The 23,301-nt window shown below is 35.8% G+C and overlaps 2 protein-coding genes across 2 annotated transcripts in view; one reads left to right on the forward strand and one right to left on the reverse strand.

The window, feature by feature from the left end:
• The window catches only part of tmem164 (transmembrane protein 164), a 38,611-nt gene extending 22,799 nt beyond the window's left edge, over window positions 1-15,812 (forward strand). Inside the window, exons 3-6 of the mRNA XM_084136682.1 lie at window positions 5,612-5,678; window positions 7,383-7,461; window positions 11,462-11,562; window positions 14,323-15,812. Of these exons, the coding sequence (XP_083992808.1) occupies window positions 5,612-5,678; window positions 7,383-7,461; window positions 11,462-11,562; window positions 14,323-14,535 (460 nt within the window). The 3' untranslated portion in view covers window positions 14,536-15,812. The remainder of the gene's footprint in view (window positions 1-5,611; window positions 5,679-7,382; window positions 7,462-11,461; window positions 11,563-14,322) is intronic.
• A 184-nt stretch (window positions 15,813-15,996) lies between these two features.
• ammecr1 (AMMECR nuclear protein 1) overlaps window positions 15,997-23,301 on the reverse strand; it is a 64,146-nt gene continuing 56,841 nt past the window's right edge. The window contains exon 6 of the mRNA XM_084136681.1: window positions 15,997-20,515. Within this exon, the coding sequence (XP_083992807.1) occupies window positions 20,401-20,515 (115 nt within the window). The 3' untranslated portion in view covers window positions 15,997-20,400. The remainder of the gene's footprint in view (window positions 20,516-23,301) is intronic.

Here is a 23,301-nt window from a genome sequence, read left to right on the forward strand (position 1 = left end):
GAAATAAAAGTCAAAAGAATTAGAGTTTTTGTCATAACCAGCTGCGATATGATATGCAGTGATATGCAAAGAGCTACAGTGGAATTCTATTTTTGAAATGATTTCAATTTCTGCAACAACATGGCTCAAATCTCAGGTACTGATTTTGTTTTGTTCATTATTAAAATAGTATGTATGTATGACTTTATTAGCCATAATAAAAGCAACAGAGGATGATTTACCCTAAATCTTAAAAATACATGTAAATTAAAGGAAACAATGTTCTTCTAACTGTGAACTCTATGTAAGCAAACTCTATGCAAGCAAACAAGTCTATTCCATGAATGGATTATCGGTCTAGAGTATGTATTTTGAGTAATGTTAAAACGATTAACATTTGTAGTTAATTTTGTGGTAATTTTTCAGCCAATTTTCCTCTGGTGTAGACTGACAAAATGCTTGTTGCTGGAATCTTATCACATCGTGTCTGGATAGGACACAATGTAAATCTGCTTTGAAACAATCAGTGTTGTATAAAGCAATATAGAAATAAACATGACATGACTTGACTTGACTTGATAATCAACATTGTACCGCGAGTGCTGTCCATTAAGCCTAACTTGTATTGAAACTGCATTTTTTCCTTTAATTTCACCTCATATTTAGTAAGTAGTGAGTAATATATATATATATATATATATATATATATATATATATATGTATATATATATATATATATATATATATATTATGAGGTGGCGTACAAGCCAAAATCCATTCTTCTACTGTCACACACATACATTCTCCTTTCACATACATACATTTCCACTGCACACGACATTCGCATATGATCGAAACTCCACGCAGCTCCCGTACGACTCTCCATTGGAAATGAATTACTTGTATGACTTTGAGAGTAGAAATGTATGTATGTGAAAGGAGAATGTATGTGTGTGTGAGAGTAGAAATGTATGCACGTGAATGGAGAATGAATAAGTGTGAGAGTAGAAATGTATGTGTGTGAGAGTAGAAGAATGGATTTTGGCTTGTACGGCCCCTCATTATATATATACACTCATGTAGTATGTCGCATCATAAACGTAAGCAATTTTAAATAAAAAAAAATAAATAAAAAAACTTTGTTAACAGAGCGGCGTTAATGTCCCTATTTGGACTTTCCATTATATCTAACATGGTGGTAACAAAGTCCTCACAGGAGCTTCTAATGTCCTGAATGTTAGACATGCTGTGCTGGTAATGTCACCAGATGGCAATAATTAATAAATAAGCTCAGGGATGACCTGAATTTTGGATTAGTTGAATTATAAATTGATTTCTTTCAAAATGGATCACGTGTGCTTGAATCTAGCCCCCTTTCCCTGTGCTTTTCTGTGTTTTAATGTGAAAAACTATAGCAGGTGTATTGGAGACAGTTACCTCTTTAGTGGCTGTTTTGGCTAAACATTTCAAAATAGATTGTGACCCTCAACTCTTGGGTGAGTGTTAATGCAATTCAGCATTAATTCACTAAAACACCAGGCCTCGTTTACACTGTCAGTGAAATGTGACCCAATTCCGATTTTTTGCTCACATGTGACACAGATCGGATGTGTTCTATGACAGTGTAAACAGGAAAAAAAACGCATGCATTCGGATATTTACAGATCGGTTTCAGGCCTCATTCATATGTGGAAATAAATCAGATATAAATCAGATATGTGCCAATGCGACTGTCATGTAAACAGGCAGATCGGATTTTCTGAGGCATTAGGCTACGTCTCCGCGGTTTAATGACGAGAGCAACCCCGATGCGCATCTGCAAAGGGACGGATGGCCCGACGAAACGTGGACAAACGTTGATACAACATATTAAAAAAAAACGTGGACAAACATTGACACAACATATCAAAGGTTTTGCTCATCCTAAAATTTCAGACCCTCTGCTATTAAAGCCCGCCACAATGCTCCCACCAGTCCTGAGATCTCTCTCGCACACAATAACTGAAGCATATGCGCAATGATGATGGCCCTTTTCGTCCTCCTCCGCCTCAAAATCATGGTGATGTTTAGCGAACTTCGCATAGGCTATATCGTAAAGCTTGCATCAAGCATATTTCACGTCCATCATCCAAGAACCCCCTTTAAGCATGTGCGATGTTTCAGATAGTATGGCAAGTGTAAACACATGAATCGGATATGGGTCACAATTGAAAGAACGTGTAAACGATCTATGATTGAAAAAATCACATAAAGGTAACAAATCAGAATTGGGCATCAAGACCTGCAGTGTAAACGAGGCCGGGTGACAGATTAATGTGTGTATTTGCATGTGAACGAGTGTTCATGACAACAGATGCCATGCTTACATTTGCAAAGGAGGAGGTTTTTACAAGAAATAGTTTTAACCAAAGTCCAAATTAAAATGTAAAGAATTGTGGAAACGAGACTAATATTACTTCTTTAATATTTAGTAATTTAACTGAATTATAGAGATACATTGATCATGATTTTTCATGGCTGATTCCGATTGCCTTTTTTTTTTACAAGGACAAGCGATTGCTGTTTGTTTGTTTTTAAGCAAATGCATTTGTTTCAAAATTTAAAGGAAAAACAGAATGCCCTGACTTTCAGCTTTGTGGAATTATGCTGCATAAAACATACCTGCACAAAACAAAAACAAAACAGCAGATGGACTGAATGAAAATGCAAATGTACTCTCTGACAATACTTATAGAACAGCTGCGATATAGTGTTCCCTGTTACCGCTGTATACAAAGCAGCGTTGCACTTACTGTAAACACTTCTTTAATAGGCATTATACAGAAACAGGAAAAGAAAATGGCATCAAAACTTTTCGTAAGACAATCAGTTCCTATCAGAGATACATTCAAATAACCCCCAATTCACTGTATATGTGTGTATATATATATATATATATATATATATACATATACACACACAAGAAGTGTCCCTCACAGAAGTTTTCAATGCAGAATCGCTCAGATGATTCTTTGTGTCCCTCATGATGCTTGATCATGGATGTCTAATGTGGTATTCTACCCAGGTAATCTACCCTTCTTAAGGCATTTACGTTTTTGTTTGTTTTCTGGGTTTGATTTATTCAAGGATGCTGCAGCAATCTTTAATTTTGCTTTAACATCTTTCACAGGTGACCAATTTGAAGTTAGTTTGTAGAGATACAACAGAACGTGAGGTTTATGTAGGACAATGCATTCTGTACTCTGATTAAAGGCCGTCAAAACAAGTAGAGACTAACAGACCATTGTCAATAGCCACTATCCACTATCGGGCGAGCATGCTAGTGTGTCGCATTTCCACGGTCACTTCCGGGGCTTGGTCGAGTCTCCTCGGGGGGTTCCTCCAAGCCAACGGGGCCAGGGGTTTTTGGCCTGCTGAATGCCATGGTCCAAATCACCAGCCAGTGTCTGAAATAACTTCCTATTGCAATCCAATGGGGATTCTGATCACCAAATATGGCAGAAATATATTTAAATGCTATGCTAAAGGCTACTTATGTTAACCATTGCATAATAAATACACAAAATACCAGAGACTGTTTTAAGAACTTGGACAAATCATATGATTACAATCGTATATTTGTTTGGTTTCACGTTTCATTTGTTTCTTCCCTGTGCCTTGGTTGATACTAGACTTTTGCATCCGCATATGTCATAAATTACACATACTCTGGTTAACTTCTTGTTTTCTGTCCATGAGCTTCCTCTGTTGCTCTGATTGCAAGGATAACAGTATTAGTTATACGGGAGAGATCACTCAAACTTCCTCAGATCTATTAGAAAATTAATAGAAATTATCATTCTTTCTAAAGAAATGTGATGTAAACATAAGGTATTTTATCAATATTTTTCTAAATATGTAAGCCTTTGGACTTAAGTCTTAATAGAGTTGTTTTGTGCATTCCTGTGATCACAAATAAATGGAAGCAGGCGTTACTGAATAAGTACTGTATGAGTGTTCTCTTTTTATGTGTGAAATAATGATAAATACCAGGGCTCGCAAAATTTCAAAATCGCTGGTAGCCCTTCGGGCAGGCACTCTTCAGATTTTGGTAGCCCGAAATGAATTTTACTAGCCAAAATAAAAAGACAATTTTTAATGTAGAAAATTGGTTAGGAGTCAAAACATCAATCAAAAACTTTTTCAAAACACAAAATATCAACAATTGGATATAAAATATTCAAATTAGAATCATCAATACAAATATGCATCTGGTTCTAACTGAACTGAAATTTGTGTGACCGAATGGTACATGTACATGTCTGTGTCAGATTCTGAATCGGAGATATCAACTGAAGTGCGCAGCTCCGTTGTTTTAAAGTCTGACAACGTTATTTTCTGATGGAATAATTCACATATTGAAGTGTAGCAAATAAAAATAACAATTCCAGACTTTTTTGAGGCAAGTAAAGATGGTCAAGTCACCTTTATTTATAGACATTATAGACCTTTATTCTAGACATCTATATGTTATTTTTTTCCTAAAATTGTTATTGTACGTGTATCTGATTTAGCATTGTATTAGCAACCTCCCCGAATGGAAAACACAATAGCCCCGGGACGTCGGGCTAGCGATTTTGTGAGCCCTGAATACTGTTTGATTCAGCGTTATTAATGTGTACTCCTGAGGCGTGTAAAGGGTGGGGTTTAGGGTAGCACTGTGGGGCTGGAGAAATATTAAAATATTTGCTTAATTATCACAAAAGGTCTGTCTATTTTGGGATTGATCATTAAACTATTATGCTGCCTTAGAAGTCCATCGAAAATCATTTTCAGGAGGTACCTTTATGCGCAAAGAGTTCAGTTTGGCTGCACTTTATCAATGATAGCCTGTGATTTGGTTAGTTTAATTATTGAAAACATTAGGGGTTTGTTTTTCTTTTCTTAGTTTTTGCTTAAATAACAGAACACATTAGCTTTAATGTTATGTTGGTGTTGCTAATAATTCCCACTTTGTTCTTATCAAATTTGTGCATGTTGATGTCACAGTGCAATGTGTCTTGAATAAAATGGGCCTATTTTGTTTTTATAAGGTGCAATGTTTCCAGAGGTTTAACCCTTGTAACGCTGTTTCATTTCCTTAGGTTCCTGAGGTTTTTAAACCCGTAGTCAAGATATAATATATTTGTTATTTGTCACGTATGTCTAAAATCAGGAATTTTTCTTTCTGGATCCATCCATCCATCCAATCATTTCTTGTTTCATACCACCATCCTGAATATCTTTTTGTATTTTTTATTATTTACAACTTATTTTTTGAGTACAAGATTGCCTTCTCTATGCACGCCATATATTTTGCTGCTTCAAGGCAGCGTAACTGTGCTTGTAACGGCAAGCCATATGTATGTCAAAGTATATAAATAGGTTTGTTGTGATGAAGTAATTTTTGTGTTGCTATTGCTTCTGGCCTATCATAGCCTCAGGTTTTGAATGGCATTTCTGATATTGTCAGTTTAATGATATTTCTTTGTCAGTTTATGTCACTGTTTTCCCTTGTTTGGTTGATATTTAGAACTGTGTGATCCTGTAGTGTAGATATAGTGTTGCTGTGACCTTTCTACTGTGATTTTTAACAATCTTTTCTGTTTTGAAGACTTCAGGTTCACATGCTGAATGGAGCCCTTCTAGCTCTTCTCTTCCCAGTAGTCAACACTAGACTGGTGAGTATATTCAGTATAATAAAGTTACTTGATTAAAATTACACTATAGTAGTAGTTGAAAACACTTCAATTGTCAAGTATTCCTCACTGTTCTGAGATTACAGGTAACAACTCTTTCAGTAACTTAGTGGATAAAGGTTACAGCATACGTGTACCGTATTTTCCGGACTATAAGTCGCTCCGGAGTATAAGTCACATCAGTCAAAAAATGCGTCATGAAGAGGAAAAAAACATATACAAGTCGCACCTGTCTATAAGTCGCATTTATTTAGAAATTTATTTAACAAAATCCAAGACCAAGAACAGACATTTAATCTGGAAAGGCAAGTTATTCAACTACACAGTAGCACACAGAACAACAGGCTGAGTAGGTGTCCGGTGTGTTAACACAACACACTAACAGTTATTCAGCTACACAATAGCATAAAGAACATATACCTGGGAGGCTGAATAGGCTAAATTAACATAAGCCAGTGAGTCCAACAAGCAAGTTACCAGTAAACAAGTTCACCAAGCACCCGCGATCTCATTCCACATCACTGAATCCATTGAATTTTCTTCATCCTTGGTGTCGCTTCTGAACAACTCCGCCATAGAGCGCCCTCTCGTGGCTGTAGACGGTAATGTTTTCATCTCAGTCTGAATTAATTTTGATATATAAGTCGCACCTGACTATAAGTCGCAGGACCAGCCAAACTATGAAAAAAAGTGCGACTTATAGTCCGGAAAATACGGTAATAAGTTTTGTTCACTCTTCCTGTCCTTATAGCATCAAATGACTGAAGCTGTTCGCTGGAGATACTATGAGACAAAATTTTCAGAGATGCTAAAATTCTTTCTGCTTGTCTTAATTTTATTGTTGAACAAGTTGTGAACAAGGTATTACACTACTGTGCTGTGAGGAAGAGTCTTGTTCAGTTTAAGCTTTGTTTTTTGTCAATCTGGCTACTGTATTAAATTCCTGAGATTGTTTTTGTTATTTTTTATGAGCGTTCTGAAATATGCAGATCTCGCCGTTTTCCGGGCCTTTCTGTAGCTGGAAACATGCCCCTTGAAATACCTCTAAATTTGTAATCTTCCACCTGCTTTCTTAAGAGCATGAGTGTGAATTTGTACCAATGTGTGGGGGGTTTCTCTTTAACTTTCTTCAAACAGAGGGGTGGCAACACTATCCAGAGTCTTTACTCATAGTTTCTGTCCTCACATCAAGTTCTTCAGATCTTTTGGGCACTGTACAGTAAAAAGTAAGCACACTTCAAGCACTTCCATCACTGTAATATTTCACCGTGACAGTAGTGAGAGAGATGGAATTGTGTGTATTTACTGCCACTGTCTTGTGGAGGTGGTGATGGTTATTTTGGTGACTACCTACAGGTTAAATTGTTAAATAGGTTAAATATGTTGATGGGGGCTAATCACATGTTTGTGGCTATTGTAGGCTAAGGTCATAGTACTACCAAATGGTAGCAGGAAGTGTTATTGTTTTCCTAGAGCCGCCAGGTGGCGATGGCACCCTAGTGCTCAAGCCCGTCATCACTGCTTGCATCAATACTATATTTTTTATGGTTTAGCTGTTTGTTTAGATGCTTATTGCATAAGCATATACAGTAGTAATAGTGAAACATGCTGACACCAAATATGACTAGAATGCAAGGCTCTCTGTATGTTTTTGTTATCTAAACATACTTTCTTCCCCCATCACAGCTTCCATTTGAAAAGGAGATCTATTATATTCAACACTCCATGCTGTATCTTGTGCCTGTCTACCTCTTCAGAAAAGGAGGTGAGTTTCTGAAGTCAGGTCAAACAGTAGTCCTGGGGGGTATTCCAGAAAGCAGGTTATGTGACATACCCGGGTGTGTCTAAGGGCAAGTAATCGGATAACCGCAACTTTCGGTTCCAAAAATGGAGGTTGCTTTCAGGGTATGTAAGTAGCCATAGCAACTTACTCTCTGCACATAACCTGCTCCGGAGCAGCTCATGTTCCAGGGTTAGTTTACTTCAGAGGTGTCCAGGGTTAGTTTACTTCAGGGGTGTTCAGCACATGCGTGATCTATTGATGAGGCTCCAGTGGGCGTGACAGATTGTGCACAATATATATATATATATAGTTATATTGATATATAAAGTGCTATTTAAACAAGGTAATGTTAATTTTATTATAATATATAGCTATATAATTATCATCTCACACATCGTTGATCTGAATTCAGATGTTTTGTTTTTTATTTTATTTTTCTATGCTAAAATGTATTTCTATAATTAAAGACATATATGATATATCTTACCTTTGAAGCAATGTGGAAGCAAAATGTCTAAACAAAAAATAAACTTATACAGCCCAGACTGTATTTAGTTTAAACAGTCTTTCTTTTATTATATAATTAGCATCAAACAAACAGTATAGTTCTTATTCACAGTGATTAAAGATTATTAAACGAAAAGACTGAAAAATGATTGCACAACCACCAAATAAGTCAAGTCAAGTCACATTTATTTATATAGTGCTTTTTACAACACAGATTGTTTCAAAGCAGCTTTACAGAGATAACAGGAAAATAATGCAACAAAGTTTGTTTCCAGAAGAAAATAGCATCACAGTCCAGCTTAAGTATGTTCAGTTCAGTTTCATTTTTGTTGTAAAAAAGTTATTAATTTAGTTAATTTATATATATAGCTCTGGAGAAAACCGTGATGTCATCGTCCAGCTCAGTTCAGTTCTCATATAATGGTGTCAATGCAGGCAGATCAATATTATTGTTGAATATTAAATTAAATGTTAAATTGAATGTCCCCAATTAAGCAAGCCAAAAGCCAATGGCAACAAAGGTGGAAAAAGGTGACAGTGACAAGGAACCAAAACTCCATCAGGTGGCAGGATGGAGAAAAAAACCTTGGGAGAAACCAGGCTCAGTCGGGGGGCCAGTTCTCCTCTGGCCAACGAACGAACAGTGTATGGTTATGATTCAGGCTGCTTTATAGGTCAGAAGTCAGATTGGATTGGAACAATCATAGGTGGTGCACAAAATAAAATGCACAAAATAGGTGGTGATATGCATTTAAGTAAATCAGCATTTAACAAAAGTAGTAGTATGGCGTGCCTTTTCTTAGCGTCCGTTTCCATGGTGATTTGTTGTCTGTTGAGAATGTCTGGTGTGTTAACCATGAACATATTCTGAGTTAGATGTTATGTTATATTCTGAGTAAGATGTAGATCTTATGTTTTTGGAACCAGCATACTGTACCTCGAGTAAGCAAGGTTTGGTTGAATCAATTTGGCTGGGTATGTTTGACAGTAAAATAACCTTGCTTTCTGGAATACACCCCTGGACCCTTTTACCCTACATGATTATATCTTCCATTATCCACATGTGCACCACAATGTCATTTTAGCTTCAAATGGTGAAAGTAGCTGAAAGTCGGTGCCTTTCAGGTGAAAAATGAGCCATGTAAATACTATTAAAATCAGTAGCACGTTATTTATAGAGCTCTACCAACTGCAGATCTCCACCACAGTTTTGAGGAAACAGCTGAAAACTCGTCTCTTCCGTGAGCACTTAACGATAGCCTCCTAAAACAACTATTCTATTTTACTACCTCTTTCACTATTCCTTTATCTATGCTTTCACTATTTCTTAATCCCTCCCTTATTCTAGCTTGTACCATCCTGAACGATGGCTAAAACGTTGTATTACTAGCATTTCGCATGTTTATTGCCTCTTTAAGATTAATTGATTTATTTTTATAAAAGTGTCTGCTAAATTAATGAATGTAAATTTAACTGATATGACCATTTTGAAATGTTGTGCCCAGAGTAAAAGATACATGAGTGAAGCAATGACGCTCAGAGAGAAATAAGTAAACCTGTAGTGTCTCCTAATGTTCAGACAGGACAACTACAGCTCCACAGTTTCTGGGATATCAATGCTTTGTGTGAAAGAAGGATTGATAATGTACAGTTATTTTTTTGGGGAAAAGGGTATCATTAATTAAAATTATTACATAAAATATTTAGTTGAATAATGACAGATATATCAAATAACACAATCTTAGTCTAAGAGATTCTTCTGAATTACATTATATAGGCTACAGGCCTATATTTTTAGTTGATAGGATATCATAATAGTAGTAGACTATTCTGATTGAATGATACTTCTTAGTTGGACTGTAGGTTATGATGAATAATGTATGAGATACAGTTGTAATTTATGGAATTAATATTATATAATAATTCCCTGAATTTTAATAATTATTAAATATAATGATGAAAACATGTCACTGTGGGCCTTCTTGCCCAATTATATCGGGGAATGAACCTCACTTTAACTTTTCACTTCAAAATAAAACAGTAATTATTACCATCATACCCTATACATCTTTTTTATTTTTGAAGGACTTGAAGTTGAAATTCTGTGTGGTAACAGATTTGGTACTTGGAAACATGTACTGAACCCAGAATATTTATTCAGGTCATGAAAATAAATCAGTGATCCAGCACTAAACATATACTCTGACTTGGAGAGTCCTGGGTAGGGTTGCACCAGCCGTGTTTTTTCTTAAAGGGTTAGTTCACCCAAAAATAAAAATTCTGTCAGTAATTACTCGCCCTCATGTTGTTCCAACCCCGTAAGACTTTCGTTCATCTTCTTCGGAACACAAATTAAGATAATTTTGATTAAATCTGAGAGCTGTCTCACTCCTCCATAGGCTTCTCTGTAATTGAAACTTGCCGGCCCAGAAAGTTAGTAAAGACGTTGTTAAAATATTCCTAGTGACTACAGTGACTCAACCAATGAACGAAAGTCTTACGGGGTTGGAACAACATGAGGGTGAGTAATTACTTACAGAATTTAAATTTTTGGGTGAACTAACCCTTTAAATTGGAACGTATAGTCCACACTAGAGGCTTAGTAACTACTAGCTAGTTTGTAACTAACTCTGCTTAATTCCGTTGCACCATTTGTTCGTAAGGCAGAACGTAGCTAGTAGGTCATAAACTCTCCGTTAAGTAATGCGTAGTCGCATAATATGACGTTTAGCCTCTGATCCAATAGAAGCCTTAAAATATGTGAGCAGAAGTTGTTTAAATGTTAGGAATTTCAGTTTATCCTTCATCCTAACTTATTTTGCTTCACTTAACTAACAGTAAAAATACGTTTCCATTACATACGATACTTAATCATCATGAATAACATGTTTTTATATGTAAATAACATTTAGAAACTGTATTTGAAATGAAATTATTATTATTATTAAGGAAAAATAAATAAGTACTGATACAAAAAAAAAACATAAGAAACAACATTTATTGATTATGAACGATTTTATTTAACATGCACAACACGGACCGATGGGACAGAGGCACACAGCGACGCTATAGGACGGGTTTGTGTCGATGAGCCGCTAACAAAGTAATCTATTCATATAATGTTCTCTCTCCTAAAATGTAAGCAAATGTAAATATCAGCATTATCATATATGTCTAAAGAATTGAAGTCTGTCAGGTAAAAGAAGAGCTTATTGATGCAGTTCAATCTGTCTGCTTTTTTATCTCAACCGTTACTCCTGATCAGAGGCTTCCGTAAATATTTAGTTTATACATAGAGTTACGCTTCAACTAAGTTTAATGGTGCAAAGCAAAAATATTTAGTAGTGCGTAAGTTGTATCTTAGTGCCCATTTACATCAAACGTAAGTTAAGTTGTAACTTGCGCACAGTTGGTGCAACCGACCCCTAGACTTTACATGCATTTTAACGTCTGTGTCATGTGTCTTGTTTGTCAGGTGTGTATAAGCCAGAGCCGCTGGGTGACATGTGGTGGGCGCTGCTGTCCTCAGGAATCCTCTTCCTCTACCACTTTTTATTCCTCCAGGGCCTTGGAATGGTACGACAATCAATCACTATTGCAGAATCCAGAATAGCATACTACTCTTACTGTTTCCGCCTTATCTTTGAATGGCAGAAATACAAAGAGTTGTATGGTAGCTTATGTAAAATATGGAATACTATCTTACTACTTACTTAAAAACAGTGGGAAGCATGCAGTGTGTCTATGTAAGGCAAGTATTCAGTAAGTGAAATGGCTGATATTTTTCCACAACATTCCACTACATTGTCACATGACCTTATCAGATTCTGTGTTTAATTCAACAAGTGGTTATTTAGCATTTTTAATCCAATATTGTGTAAAAGTGTCAACTTCTGACCGTCTAATCAAATAACATGTCAATTCATCACTTCAAGTAGAATATCAAGTCAGATCCATTGTGGGACACAATATTCAATTCAGTATGCTCTGTTGTTTACTGTTCATTTTAATAAACGTAGTAGATTATCTTGGTATTTTATGAATGACAATTTGCATAATTTACATACATACTATATATGTGACAATAGTAACTAGTACGGTATGTTAGTATAGTATGTCTGAATATAGCCTTCATTACTAAAGTATCTTGCACAGCAAGCAAGGTGATCAACTATGAGCTAATGACAGTATATGTCCTTAAATATTTTTATGGCTGTTCCTGGTGACAGTTGCCCACTGTACAGAGAACACATGTTGTTCAGTGCTGTGACAGTTATTGGTCTCACTCAAAGCTGCTCGATTATTTGGACACAGAAAGGTGAATGTTTGCTGTCACCATTACACTACCAGTCAAAAGTTTTGAGTAATTAAAAAAAAAGTATTTGAAAGAAGTCTCTTATGCTCACCAAAGCTGCATTATTTGATCAAATCAATATTGTGACAATTTAAAATAACTAGCTATTCCTTCAGAAATCATTCTGAAATGCTAATTTGGTGCTTAGTTCTAAATTATAATCAGCACTCAATTATTATTGTTTTTTCATTATTATCAATGTTAAAAAATCGTTTTGCTGTTTGTCTCTTTCAGTCAATTTAATGCATCCATGCTGAACAAAAGGGTTTAATTATTTTCTTTCTTTATTTCTTTCTTTTTAAATCTTACCCCACACTTCATGGTTTGCACAAAAATATTAAGCAGCAAAAACAGTTTTCAATAAGAAATGTTTATTGAGCACCTAATCAGCATATTAGAAGGATTTCTGAAGGATCATGTGACAGATTCTTACAGATTCACATTTCAAGATAAAGAATTGTCTTAAGAATTAAGATAAAGAATGATGTAGTTCTCATATATATATATATAGCAAAGGCATGTAACAAATATGATACATACATGTAGACACCTGTAACACTCTACATGTATGTATCATATTTGTTACATGCCTTTGAAGTCATGCCCTTAGGTTTGTGGTCTGCACAGCACCATTCATTCAGCAGTTTATCACACCAGGCTCCAGAATTTAGTGGGTCTCACAGGTGGTATGAAATTAATACCGAACCTCTTTCCAGCGACCTTGGCATTAGTGTTATTTGCATTCCGCTTGGACATGTGATAAGCGAGTCCGGTGATGTCTTCCACCGGTTGTGCTGGGTCGCATTGCAACGGAAATAAAGGAGCTGGACTCCATTTAAACAATAAGACTGAGGAACGCTGAACTCCTGGAGCACAGACAAGCTTCTTGTCTTTAACATGCAGAGGAAAGAAGCCTTGAAGGTGAATGTTCTGAAGTCTGTGCAGAAGATCTGTGCAGATCATTTGAAAAGAAGTCTCAGAAGTTGGTGCAGAGGGTCTTGAAAATTTTGGCCACATGCTTGGTCGTTGTTGCTGTTGCTTTTTCTGTGCTCTCCAAAAATTCTCTTCTTGCAGAACTTCCTTTTTTTCTCTGCTTAAATTTAAACTTGCAACATTGCAACAGCACAGAAACACTTTTCTGTCTCAGTGAATCGTTCAATTCTTCTTGAGCAGGAGGGATTTGGAAATTGCTGTGATAATTATTTGCATAGTTTAAAGTTCACAGTTAGAACCTAATAATGCATACATTCATATAACAACATAATTCCCTTTTCAAACCAATTCCAGATTCACCTAGGCATTGTACTGAACACCACAGGATTGTGTAATGTTGAACTTTCACCTGTGCATTTAAGTATACCTTGTTGTGTCCCAAACAGCACTCAATAAGTGAATACAGATCTGTTAGTGGAAATGGAGGATTTCCATTTTGTGTTGTCTTTGTGAAGATCTGTCCTTCCTTTTTGTTGCAAAGCTTTTCTATTCCCGGGAGTCCTAAGACTTCACACTTGTTGATAAGAATGAGGGAGAACAAAACAGCTCCTGTGATTGGGTTGGTCACTGTGTTAATAGACCATGTTGACCTTTATAACAATCTGTATCTCATCACATCGGGCTCCGTTTAGTAGCGTGATCAAATTTCCACCTGTATTGTTGTCAATGGACGGTGGCTAAATTTGACAAGAAAATTAACTTAAATTGACTATTTCAAAATATTTAGCCTTACCTGATACAGGCTAGAGCAAAAGTTATATTATGTTTTTCAAGCGTTGGAGTGTGATAAAGGCCTATAGCACCCCTTGTGGCAGTGTTGAAATTGCAACTTGCACTGCACTATTAATTTCACCCTGGTATGTTTTGTCTAGTTAAGCATGAAATCGATCCAATTCTGCTTGAATAATCTGCATTCATATGTTTTGGATATGCATGTTTAGTTATTGTGTCCCTATACTAACTCAATCTTGTATTTGGCTTCCCACCAGTTGACCGAAGTGAATTTGAACAACATGCTGTGTCCGGCTGTCTCTGACCCGTTTTATGGACCCTGGTATCGAGTGTGGGCAACGGGCCACCAGACGGCCTTGACTTTACTGCACGGCAAGGCTCTGACCGTCCTCTCGCAACACACTGCTCCCACATGCCGGGATTTACTGGATATAGCACGTCTACGTCTACGCAACAAGAAGATGGACTAGTGTTTTTATCAGCAGTCTCACATGGACAAAACCTCATGCTCCTGAACCGAAACTTGTCCAGCATCCTAGATAAAAGCGTAACGTTAGTACATACCTTTATTTTCCTATTTGTTGTTGTTTGGTCCTAACCTGGTTTCTCATAGGTGGATCGAAGAATTGTTTTTACACCATAGGAGCAGGGGACAGCAGGATTCAAACAACATCAACCTTGCCTTTTTCTTTTTAGTTTAAATGTTTAGCAAAATGAAGATTCGGTGAACTCTCAACAGACGTAACCTTTCTTCTCATGTTGCCTTCTTTAGTTATGCTCATCGAACAGTGAAATGGGGCCAACTCATTTGCTGAATAGCGGTTGCACAGTTCCTTGCGCCTTGCGTCCTGGAAATGCAGTTTTAAAAGATTGTCTCAAAATTACACTTTGTTATTATTGTTGACCTGTTAAGGAAAGCATAAATGTGGCGGTACTGTATGTCTAGGAGATTTTCCAGGGCATTTCCAATCCTCTGGCAGTTTCTTTCTTTAATACCGTTATGTAAATAGTCAGAACTCTACATTCTACGCTGAAGCCATTAGCTGTTGGCTGAAGGTGTCCATTTGATTCCATTAGACTATTTACTGATGATGTTATTCAAGGGAAATGACTGTTGTTTGTAGATAGACATAATGATCGGTTAAGGGTAGTTTTTATTTTTAACCAATAGTTCTTTAGATGTTTCTTACTGGGCCAGTTAAAAAAAATAACTTATTTTCCCTTTATTTTACAAACTTATTTTTTTACAGTCTCAATATTTAGCTAAACACAATTATCTATAAATGATTCGATTCAGTGGAAATTTATTTTACAAACTAACTAGATTATTAGAACTTGAGCATGGCTGTTTCAGACTTGCATTAAAGTGTTTACCTTATACTGTACATGAATGACTGAGTGTTTACCTTATACATGAAAACGATGTACAAAAAAGTCCAATGTGTAGCCAAATGAGAAGGAAAAACAAGTTCCATTAGGAGGTTATTTTGGTCCCAAAAACTGCTCAGCACTTGAAGTGTATTCCATCATTTCCATGTCAAAGATCCAAACATAAAATCGAAGCAGTTTGTTGGCTGTTGAGCTAATGTAAGAAATCCATTGCAGTCTAGTGAATTATGGGATCACTCTCATTCCAATGTATGCAACTTGACTGAAAGGGAAACCTTAGTTCTGATCTCAGTTTTGTACATATGTTTTTATGAAATATGTTCTATATTAAAGGTCTTCTCCAACGTGTAGCATCCATGAGGATTGTCTTGGTTTCATGTCTGTTCATCAAATCAAGTTATTCTGTGAAGCATGAAGACACCCAATGCTTGTTCTTTCAGATTTTTTTTATTGGATAAATGATTTAAAAGGTAATAACAATAATGCTTTAAAACTACATTATCATTGCCACAGCCATAGCTCACATACCCACATCTAACCCATCTATTTTCCACCCTCCCCCAACACATTTTTTTTTTGTTGATTTTGTCATTTTTGTCTTTTTTTTTTGGAGCCATACTACCATATTCATAATAAATGCCCATTTCAAGTCTCATCACTCTAACAGCAATTCAATGGGGTAAAGGATCTAGTTCTACAGGATAATTTTTTTTGTTGTTGTTTGTTTCTATTTTTTATTTTATTTATTTTTTTCACCAAGTCTTTACTTCAAAAATTTAAAGTTCGTAAAGCAAGAGAGAATCCAAACTCAAAACAGAAATAAACCAGTGGTGGGCATGAGGGCTACACCAGGCAACCCCAGTGCCCGGAATGACAACACTGCAAGATGTCAATCATCGAAGGGCACGTTCAAAACTCATCTTCTCAAAGTTCCAGAACATAGAAAACCACTAAAATAATTAGAAACTAGGTCCAAAATTTTTTCTGAAAAGAATTAACTTGATGTACAAAAACAGTCGTCGTTTACTTTTTTAACTTTTTTTTTTTTTTACAAAAAAAGTTTTCAAACAAGTTTATTGTAGTTCTTACATGTATTTTTATCATCATCATCATTATTATTATTATATATAGTAGTGTCCCCCCCGCCCCCACCCATATCTACCAGTGCGATTGTATGCCAGTGCAGCTACTGGTTCCAGAGTAAAGAAAAAAGGCTTCTTTTTTTTTTTCTCCTTTTAAATGGCATTTAAAAATAAGGATTAGCTCATCTTTTGTATAAAGTATAACTGCTGGTCTTAGGGAAAAAAACACATTAAGAAACCCATAAATCTAAGAGGCACGCTATGGGGTTTTCTTTCTTTACAAAAATAGATAATAATAACAATGATGAAAACAAAATAAAAAAGTGCAACCTAGTATTACGGTCGTAGACACCGTGCAAGGTTTCAAAAACAGCTACAATGAAAATTCATTGAACTTAGGTAGCTAAAAACCTAAAACAATATTAGAAATTGTACAAAAGAAAAAAGTAAATACACAAAAACAAAAAGACATTTCTCTTGCAGGGAAGGTTTTTGGAAGGACAAGAAGGCAGGTCTGTAGAGCAGCATTTGGACATGGCTGGAGGCATCTTTGGTTCGGTTGAACACACAAAGGTAACATGAGCCTAACTTCCAAATGACTATGGTTTTAACAGTAAACGTAAAGCTCGTATGAAGGTGTTACAACCCAACATTTATGCCTAAAATTAGCATTAGCTATACTTACCAAACACTAGTCCCAGTTGTGTTAAAAGTTACAGAAAATGAAGGAGAGTGTAATGAGAATGTAAAAAAAAAAAAAAAGGGCCACGACAAGCACATTTTTAACTCCTCTTTGAGCAATGTAACTGTAGGACAGGTGCTGAGAGTTTCTACAGTGTTCAAATGTGCCAGAGATTGCTAAAGTTATGTCCCCAAAGTACATGTTCAAACTACACTGCAAGTAGAGCTTAAAGTATTTTGTGATTCCTAGTCGTTTCACAATTAGATCAATTTTTCAAAACCTTGCTTAAAACTTAATGTATAGACATATACATATAGTTCTATGAAAGAAACAAATGTCTTTCATCACCACAACAAAATGAACCAATGATATTTGAACAAACATTGTTAGCAAAGTAAACAGCACATTGACCATCATCGCTTTGGCCATATTTCGGCAACAGCGTTCAGCCAGTTAATCCAGCCGCAGTTCAAAATGGCAATGTAAATGAACGCGAACATACAGAGAGTGAATTTCCAGGGTAATTGTGTATTGCGTAAATGTGCACTTCTATAACAGATGATATAAGCATATGCCCGAATCCCCCAGGCCATGAGGGAAAGATGGGGTTAGACTCGTCACTACTTGTCCTTTCAAACCTGCAGGAGATTTTGTTACACTGGTAGGAAAAAAACACCTGTAAAACAGATCTGCATATTTTGAGGATAATAAAAAGTCTGATATGATCAATGAGTCCGCATGACCAGTCACATTTGCTGCGACCACCCCCAACATGAGGTCCAATAGCACCATTTTATATAGTCTGTTTTCTCATATCTATATAGCAGTGAAACAAGCATGCCATGTTTAACAGGAGGCCTCCAATTCATGCAACAAATGCATTGCAAATTTGTATACATCAAATTTTCTCAAATGCAAAGACTTGGTTTTGCAGCAGAAAAAAAAAAGTTCAGTTCAGTTTGTGCTGTTTTAATGGACCAAAAATGAGGCCTGGATTGTCCAACTATAAACCAATAACTGGGTTCAAAACTGAGGCAGTAAAGTAGAGATATTTAAAGGGTTTTTAAAGACTGAGACAGTGAGACACCACAAATGTGTCTTATTGGTAGGTAGGATTTAGATAAGCAAATTATTATTATTTTTAAAAGGTCATAACTGGGCAGTGGAGGGCCTCAATGAAAAAAGAAAAAAAGTAATAAACACTTTACGGTTTGGCAAACAGACATCTTTGCTCAAAAAACTTCACGCACAATTGCTGAAGTCACTGGTCAAAACCTTCCTGTTGTGATGCTGGCCAAAATAACCCGTCTTACACTAGTTGAGCAATCTGGGCAACATTTGCTGGTCCACATCTTAACCATTTTTAAGGCAACACAACTGAAATCAGGTCGTTTTGTTTTTTTGTTTTGTTTTTTAGGTTATAGTGAACTGAATAATGACTGTGGATGGAACCCCAAAAGCCCTTAACATTTTGCATATGAAAACAAATGACAGGAAATAGTTTTGCGATTTTCAAAAGAACCTCACCCATTTTTCCTTTCAGAGTCAATCTAAAAACTGAAACCTCGAAAAGCTAATTCACTGCATCTACAGATAAGATGACACGTGATTTAAAAAAAAGAAACACTTAGACATGGTCTTTTCAGAATAGACCTAACATTGTCAGTGACACAAATTGTCAGTGAGAAAACTATGGAGACAGTTATAACCATTGTATATAAATTAATTTCCTGGTGTGAAGTGGCAGATCCGACAACATTAATCAAGCAAACTTCAGTTCAAGATATCGAGGGGATTAAAAAGCCACAATAGCAACTGTATCTACTCTATGATCTTCTCAATTACAGCAACTGTAAATATAGAGGCTTTTGTATGGAGATGTAAACATTGTTGCTATGCGAGACAGAAATGATCATATTCATCCATAAGACCAGATCATTGAAAACAAAGCAAAAAAGAGCTTTCTGAAGCATTTCCCATGCCAGGAGAAAATGAATTTAAAATAGCCATTTAGAGCAACCACCCTGCCACAGCCTGCATTAAAAAAAAGAAAAAAAGTATGGCTTTTTTTAGCTTGTCCCTGTCATTTGACCTTGGTCTCTCAGAAGGTTTTCCTCTCTGTGTGACAAAATAGGAGCAAAACAAAAATTCAGACAGCTTTTTGGCCATGAGGTCAGTTGTGAGCCCAGTTGACCTTAACTCACTTTAGTCTCTGACTCATTAATTTACTCCCTTATTCTGAATACAGACTTATACTCACGAACAACACTAACAAACACTAATACAAAACGTCAACACGAGAAATTAAATAAGAGATGGATTACTAACAGATTAATATGCTTTTTTCCCTAAGAGTAGCAAATCTACACAAAAAAAAGGGCTAACTGACTGTTCGACAAACTTAATTCAATTCAGCACCAATAATGCTAAGAGCAACAGGCCTTTGCATTATGGTAAATATTCTGGTATCCCCAACAGCAAATTTAATATAGTGGTTTCAATTATCTGATGAGTTTGAGTCAACAGGAAAAAAAAACGAACAAGACTTAACTAGTTCTTCGTTGCCTAACTCAGCCACACTGCATAACCCTACAACCCACAACAAAATTGACAAAAAAAAGGAAAACAGAAAATCACCCCTCACAAAGGAAAGTTAGAGGAATAACACAGAGAGGAAATGACATCCCTTAAACCCTGTGGTTGCCTGGGTGGGGTGGGGGGGGGGTGTGCCAAATAAAGCAAGTCATTAAAGCTTAGCATAGATAAAATCTGAGCAAAATTATACTATCTTCAAAACTAGCCCATCATTTAATATGACTTATTTCCATCCACAGACTAAGAAACCTGATTAGGAAATTTGTTGAAACAACAAAAAAATTTAGTACTTGTTTATTTGTTAAAAAAAAAAAAGAAAAAAAAAAAGAAAAAAGGAAGGGGTCGATATATATGCTGCAAAAACTAAATTAATACAAATAATAAAAATGACAAAATGAATTTTTCGCTTTATAATCACCTAATTCTTATTTGCACCCGCTGCCATGCCTCCATCTGACTGTGGACATGGCAACGGAAACTATCATCATAAAATGGTACAGTAGTACAGATAGCTAGACCACGAGGAGGCGGGCTCTCCGGGGAAGATGTCCGCAGAGAGGTCCAGTGACTGGTCATGCGGCTCGCTGTCAGGAATAATGGTTGTATGGAGGGAGAGGGTGCCCGATGCCATTCTGGTAGTGATGATGCTGGCGATGGGCGATGTATTCTGCGTAGCTCATTGTCATCTTTTCACTACGGTACCTAAAACAATGGTGAAAAAGGGGTAAGCATCAGAACCGTGGAAGACTGTCAAAATACTGCTCACAACACAGGCCTGTAGATGACTGTAAAAATGACGTAATCAATCACCTTCATGTTTCAAACATTAAACTTTCCTCTGTGGAACACAAAAGGAGAAATTTCACATTTTTCGCCAAGGTTCTCTATTCCATGCAATAAAACTGAATGAGAACAACAAGTCAAGCACCAAAACAAAAAAATACTTTATTAAATGAGAATTTTACCAATAAAATTATTCTATTAAAACACATTATTAAAAAACAAAATCACACAGATTTCTGCATTTAATCACACCAAACATTACAATTTGTAATTACAATAAGTCTCCAAATTAAACTAGAAACAAAGACAATTGTTGATATTTAAAAATATTTGTTTAGTGGCATTTTTACTACGGACTATGAATGAAGGCCATTATCACAGATACCAATCACTCATGCATCTATTAAATTAATTTTGTTTTTCAATTTGTGGGTGTAAATATAACCATTCAACATTACAGTATAATTGAAATTATGCAAATTATGAGATTTTTTTTAATTTATAATTCATTAACCATTACAGAACATTTCAGATTTAAAACTTTTAACTTAAAACAATACTTACAAACCCATTATAAATATAGCCGCATGTATGCATGTACAGTATGTATGCATGCATGCATATAGATATAGTAAGGACATTCTAAGTTTGGACATTGTGTTCGGCAGAAATAAATCAATTTGTGCAAAAGGGCAATCTAGTGAAATTGCACGTGCCTTTAAATTTTTCTTGTTATAAATTGTTAAACAGCCATCACAAATTAAAATATATATGCCTATTGGGCTTAAAACCAGTCTGATGAATAATTGAACAAATGTAATTTTCAGTCTATTTCACCTTTAATCTTAGATTCAATTGGCATAAGAGAAAATGGACGATAGGAAGACATTTGCAGCTCATCTCGCCCAGGTTTTGGAATGAATACTATACTCTGTATATTGTTGGTGGAAATTGACTATGTGCTGTTGCACTTTTAATCAAGCGCTGGATCATTGGTACAGGATCATTTGGTACAAGATTATTACTGAATGGGGAGGTCTAAATCAGAAAATAATTCTTCTATTGCCTCTTGGTTTGTTTCACACTTCCATTCATAGACTTCATCTTGAAGTCTGCAAAGCAACAGTTAATTTCCTTTACTGAAAATTTGATGAAATGTTAGATAAAAACGGATCAACCAATGCCGATATTTTAAAAAATGCCAATATCGGGTGATATATATCGGTCAACCACTAGTGGAAATATTAGCGAGTGATTCGTTCAACTGATAAAGTAGATGAAAGGACATCAAACTTCTGTCAAAGGAGCCACTCAATTTCACTATTGCTTCAATAATGTCGGCACCATTGCTTCTATGCTAGCTTTATTAGCATTAGCCAGCAGTTCCTCTGGAACATTTTCTATACCTCCCGCTTCTCCAATATTCTTTTTTTTTTCCAGCTTCTGCCATTTTAGATTTTTTTCTGCCATTATTCAGGAGAGTCAGTCAGTAACTTTTGTTTGCTATTTTATCTACAGTTCTTTTAGATCTAGAATTCTGAAGTGAAATAAGAGTGAGAGAGTGTGAACTACAGTAGTCAACATTTGAAGTGGATCAAAACCTTTCATCAAAGTTATACATGAATTTTGAACAATACCCGTTCTTGTCTTAGGACCGAATGTTTTGTCATGTTTACTACTGTAGTTACATATACACACATACAAAGCTCAAGCGGGTACTGCGAGTCATCTTGAGGTAATAAAATATCAAATTAATATTTTGTGTTCAATTATTTGCTTATGTAGACATTGCACATTAATGTAGAGACTGTCCTCTATCTGTGCGCCAAATCTCATAATTTTCCCGCAAATGGTTCTATGGGCTGCCACTGACTCAAGAATGGATAAGGATAAGACATTTAACTGAGGTCCTGACTCTCAGTGGTCATTAAAATTCCCTTGTCCCTTCTCATAAAAGAGTAGGAGTTTAACCCCAGTGTCCAGGCCAAATTCACTCCATTGGCCCTGGCTCAATTATGGCTTCTAAATAATCCCCATCTACTCAATTGGCTCCATCACTCTCTCTCCTTTCCACCTATAGCTGGTGTGTGGTGAGCGTATTGGCACCGGTGTACTGTAGCTTTTGTCAATAAACCTACACCAACACAGGAGAATACATCAATATGTTTCTAAATATGTGAACTGTTCATCGCGATTTCAAAATAAAAGTTTAAACCCTTTAGAGTTTGCATGTTTTGATGTCCACATGTTCTTGTTCAAGAAATTACAGTGGCTGTAGCATTTTCAATCTTAAAAGAAATAAGTGGACATTTAAATTAAATGTTGTTTGGCCAATATTAAACAAGGATTTGATCATTCTGTAAAGTAACAACAACAATCGGGCCATTGGTGCTCTCTGCAGGCGTTTGTTATAATACATAATTGTATATGTTGAATACGAGTTGAATACGTTGAATATGATTACATTATGTATTTTAACTGTGTTGTTCAATAAAACCATATGATTACTTGCTTTTGATCCTTTATTTAAACCAATTAGTATTGCCTCATTGTTATTATATATGTACTTTAAGTGATTTTAAAGGCTATTGTTCACTTAGGTCTACTTTTATATCCACAAAGAATATCCGATTAATCGTCAAAATAATTGACTGATTACACCTTTTTGTGACTTTCAGTCAAATAAAAAACTATTTTTCTTAAAA

Source organism: Abramis brama (assembly GCF_963993115.1).
Source record: "Abramis brama genome assembly, chromosome: 15".
In the NCBI taxonomy this organism is placed as follows: domain Eukaryota; kingdom Metazoa; phylum Chordata; class Actinopteri; order Cypriniformes; family Leuciscidae; genus Abramis; species Abramis brama.